Source organism: Triticum urartu, chromosome 6 (assembly GCF_003073215.2).
Source record: "Triticum urartu cultivar G1812 chromosome 6, Tu2.1, whole genome shotgun sequence".
Lineage (NCBI taxonomy): Eukaryota > Viridiplantae > Streptophyta > Magnoliopsida > Poales > Poaceae > Triticum > Triticum urartu.
In genome coordinates this window covers 26,211,929-26,216,816 of record NC_053027.1, presented here as the reverse complement: position 1 = coordinate 26,216,816, position 4,888 = coordinate 26,211,929, and the positions used below count along the sequence as shown (strand labels likewise).

At 42.7% G+C, this 4,888-nt stretch overlaps 1 protein-coding gene across 1 annotated transcript; it reads right to left on the bottom strand.

Moving 5' to 3' along the window:
* Positions 1-2,581: 2,581 nt before the first annotated feature.
* LOC125513510 (alpha/beta-gliadin clone PTO-A10-like) lies at positions 2,582-3,397 on the bottom strand (the record flags this gene model as incomplete). The annotated part of the gene is made up of 1 exon (XM_048678639.1): positions 2,582-3,397. A coding segment is annotated over one exon (654 nt), but the record flags the coding sequence as incomplete, so codon positions are not given.
* Between the last annotated feature and the right edge of the window lie 1,491 nt (positions 3,398-4,888).

Sequence of the window (4,888 nt, the reverse complement as noted above, 5' to 3'; positions counted from 1 at the left end):
GACAAAAACCAACGCTCGTCCATTTGTGTCGTCGTGTTGGGCCGTGATTTTATTTGTGGCCCAAAAGGACACATGCAGACAGTTTGTGTCGGCGCGTTGGAGTTGCCCTAATTAGTTGATGTTGTTTGTTGTTACTGTCATAGTTTAATATTCGCTTGCTACACCATTTATGAATACAATCGTCACTACAATAATAAAATGAGTGAATATTGGACAATAAATATTTCTTAAGGGAGAAGATAGTTTTGGAGCTAACTGGCACGTTGCTAACAATTAAGTATTGCCAATTGGATGCGAGTCATTGGTGAGACAGGAGAGAGAGGAGTGAATGAATTTAGAGATAGGAGAATGTGACTTTTTTTAGGTGTCATAGCTAAGGTTATTGCCTTAGAATTGGTTATATTAGAACATGGTGTGACCATGTGAACAAGAGTCTTGACGAATGTTTATTGAATAGGGGCCTATGATATTTTCTCCCTTGAACTCTCGAATAGTATACAACAATTCCACTATTTGTATATCCTGCTAAAGACAATTACACCATTTCGCTTTCACTTGATGATAGTGCTAAGTTGAAATAGGCGCCATCAAAGGATATTCCTATGACTTTCTTAACTTTATACTACTTGGTATGGACACCAACAATCCTTTTTTTAATTGCAGACACCGAGCGTGTTTTTTAAGATACTTTTTTAAGATACAGAGTGTTTCAAATTCTTCTTGCTTCAAAGAGAAAGCTTTTAAATTTGTTCACTTTTTAAAAATTATGCTCAAAATTCCAAAAATGATTTAATTGGGACTGTGGCGTCGGTGTCCGTGGGTTAGTGGGGGTTCATTAGCCGGGGGGTTAGGTTTAGGTGGCGGTTTAAGCATTGAGCAGAGCGGGCAACCGGGAGCTTCGCGCTGGCGAGCAGCAGGAAGGGCGGCGGGCCGCAGCGCAGTAGTAACGTAGCAGTAGAGCGGTGGCGAGGCACGGCGGCGAGCACCGGGACAGGGGCAGTCGGCGCCCCCGAAAGAGGGCGCGGGGGAGCATCGGGATCGCGGCGAGCGCGGGAAGGTAGGGCGGAAAAGGGGATCATGGCGCGGGCGCGGGTAGGGTCGTGCGCGGAGCGGGGGCTGGTGCGGTGGTGGGCGTGCGGCGAGGGGCACGGGGCGGCGCGGTGAACGTGGTGGAAAGAGGAGGGAAATGGGGGCGTCTCACAGCGTTGCCGAGAAGGGGCTCGGCCTGGCTTGAGGACGCGAGTAGGGGACGGATACGAGGAGGCGACGCAAGGTTCGGCGACGGTGAGGTCTTCAGGCAGGGGTGGTGGCGCACGGTGATGGCGCGTGAAGGGGGGCTTCGAGCTCATTGCTCGTTCACGATCCAGATCGGGGGGAAGAGGAGCGAGAGGGGAGGTGAGCCGGAGACAGGGCGGCGGGGAGGAGGCCTGGCGACGTCGGCGGGCGATCCGGCGACGGGCAACGAGGTCAATGGGGGCAATACCCTCCCCGATCCAGATGGGATCAAGAGGTGGGGAGGCGAGGGTGTGGGGGGAAGGGGGGATGGCTGGGTGATGGGGGGAGTGGGGGGGGGGGGGTTAAGGGAGGCGGGCGGGGCTGGCCTAGCTAGCCAGTGGCTAGCTAGGCCGAGGCCCAGTGAGGGGTTGCCCCCTTTTGCTTTTATTTGTTTTGTCTTTCCTTTTCTATTTTATCCTATTTTTCAATTTACTCTAATTTTGTAAATTATATAATTAGCATCTAAATTAGTTCTACTAAATATACCATTGCCACCAAAAGTTTGGTACCCAATTAATTTAGTTAGAACATTTTTACTATTTTAAAAGCATTTAAATAATAGTTTAAGCCATTGTTTTTTTTCATTTTAGAGTATTTAAACATTTTATTAAAGTGTGGTTTCTCCACCATAATTACTTATGCATTATTTGTCACCTCTCAAAGATTTTAGTTTTAATGTTTGAAAATTTTGATGTTTGCCTTTATTTTGAATTTGAATTTGATTGGGATTGAATAATTGTGAGGCTAACAACAGTAATCGTGGTGACGTGACATCATTAGCAGGGAATTGCTATAGAATAACTAACCGAGAGTTACAAAAGCTAACCCTCAAACCACTCGCAACCATCCGTACATGGTTTTCCATCCAATACGGTCCTATATTCCCCAGGCCGGTATGGATGTGCATTTTCCTGTAAACCAAAAACAAACTATGGGGCATTGTGAGCATCTGTACCAGTGCCATAGTCGCTTCTTAGTCCCTTGGCCCACAAGAAATACCTCTCCCGCGCCCGTACCCCTTCACATGAGAGGCAGTTAGCTGGCACTCCTCTAGAGCACCGGTACCTCATTCTTGCCGCCACAATGAATATACTGATGTTGAGGAGAAGTACCAGCCAAAAAAATCAATGTAATTGATTGATGAATTGAATGCTTCTCTGGAAATAATTGATCAGGGGCAAGCCAAGGATGTGGATAGTCCTTACTACTTTAATAATACTCAATTTGAAAGGCCAAGAAAATACTTCAATTTAATTCAAATTTCAGACTCATTTTGTTATCTTTAGATTAATGCAACGTAAATATGTAGACAAGACCTTTGTTTGTCTTTTATTCCCAAGTTTGAACTAGTATAGTTCGGGTTCTTACATGATAGTGCATGTCACTTTATTTTTTCACCGCTACAACGACCAAACCATGGACTAAGAAAACGGTGTTTCATATATCTAGTACTAGAGTTATTCTCTTCTCAGTTAGTACCAAAGATGCCAAATGGCGCGATGGTGCAATATGGAGGGATGTAGACATTGCACATTGCAGGTAGCGTCTGTAGCGCTAGGTTCCTTATTTCCTCGAACTGGGGCAGTTGTTGAGGCTGGACAGAGCCCTGGGCCTGTGGGTTTTGCCGAGATGGCCGAAAGGAGCCCTGTCCTGATGGATATTGTTGCTGAGGCTGTTGGAAGGAGACCTGGCTCGATGGTTGTTGTTGTTGTTTTTTTTGTTGATGCAGAATAATAGCATGAACAACATTGTGGATGGCTTGGCACTGCGACTGCTCAGGGATCTGCCATAGGTGCTGACAACACAATTCTTGCAACAACTGGTAAGTACTTTGTTGCAAAAATTGTGAGCTTCCATGCGCTATGTTGTGTTGTTGCAATACAACATCCATGCATGGAATCAGTTGTTGTTGCAAAATTTGTTGAAGGATTTGTTGTTGTTGTTGTTGTTGTTGTTGTTGTTGTTGTTGTTGTTGTTGTTGTTGTTGTTGTTGTTGTTGTTGCTGTTGCTGCTGATGCGAAATTGGTTGTTGTGGTTGCGAATACTGTGGTTGCGGTTGTGGATATGGTTGTTGTGGTCGAAATGGTTGCTGCTGCGAATATGGTAGTTGCGGCTGCGAATATTATATTTATATTTAAAATTCAAGCGCTTAAATTACAGATATCATACATCTGAACATATGCTAAGTTATTCAAACAATTATAGTACAATATAAACACATACATTATAAACCTCATTATATGGAAGAGTGCCTCTACTTTCCCATTTATGTTGCGCAAAGTATCATCACTGGTCTGAATGAAGCCTTCATGTCATAGTAGCAAGCCCCGCAAATCGGCCAACATGCTAACCACGGTCAAATTTCTGGCAAGCACCGTAACAAAATTAAATGAGTTACGGTTGCCATGGAGCACTCCATGCAAAACAGCCAACCTACTTTCCTTTTATATATATGATTCCTCGTAAATGAAGTTGTGCACATAGTAATGCTTCCATGAAAAAGATCATTAGATCGTTGCTTCTAGTAAATGCTTTACTACACAAGTTGAAATAATGCCTTTACTATATAGAGTGCATGATGTTACTACACAAATGGATGAGATTACTACCAACTAGCATGGACCTAGCAATCGTAAACCATACAACTAGATTACTACTGATGGATGTCGAATTACATTTCATCTGAAGCGACCTGGGATGGCTAGTGATGCTTTTACTACAAAGAGTGCATGCTATTACCACACACATGCATGCTCTTACCTCACAAAGACAATTTTTTACAATTAACTAGTATGGCTCGATCACTGGTACTGTATATAGGAATCGTAAACCATATGGCTCGATTACTATTGATGGATGCCAAATCACTGTTGATTGCCAAATGCACGTGGGATTGCTAGTAAATGCTTTTACTACAAAGAGTGCATGTTATTACTATATAATGCATGCTATTACCACACAGAGATAGTTTCTTCTAGTTTCAACTAGTATGGACTTGAGAATCGTAACACATATGGTTAAGATTACTACAGAGGGATGGGAAATTACGGTTGATTTGGTAATGCAGCGTGGGATGGAACCTGCACGCACCACGGTAGGGTCGGTTTAGCCAGGCAGAACGCGGTGGAACTTGCAACATGGGTCAGCGCGCACGATAAACCATTTTACGCTCAGGCATAATTTTGCATACCTATATATTACTTTATTGTTGTGCGCATATGTATATGCACCACTACTACAATGCTACTCAAACCATATATAATATATATTTCTCTTTTAGTACCTTAGTAAGTGCTCCTAACTTAACCAACAAACACAATGTTATACTTAATTGAGGCTTTATCTATCTAGCATCATATTAGATAGTAAACTTTTAAATTAATGGATGCGGTTGTGAAACAATCCTATTCAAGAATCTGCCTTTGCAGAATGATATTCTTTCAATTGATATTTATTAAGATGATTATATTCATATTTTTTATGCATAACAATTTATGTATATTTGTCTACTCATGTGATAATTAGAAGATTTCAAATATCAAAGTATATGACATTGGTAGTGGTGTATCAAGAAGCTATTGGGGCGAGAATTTTGTAAGTTGCCTAATTTATT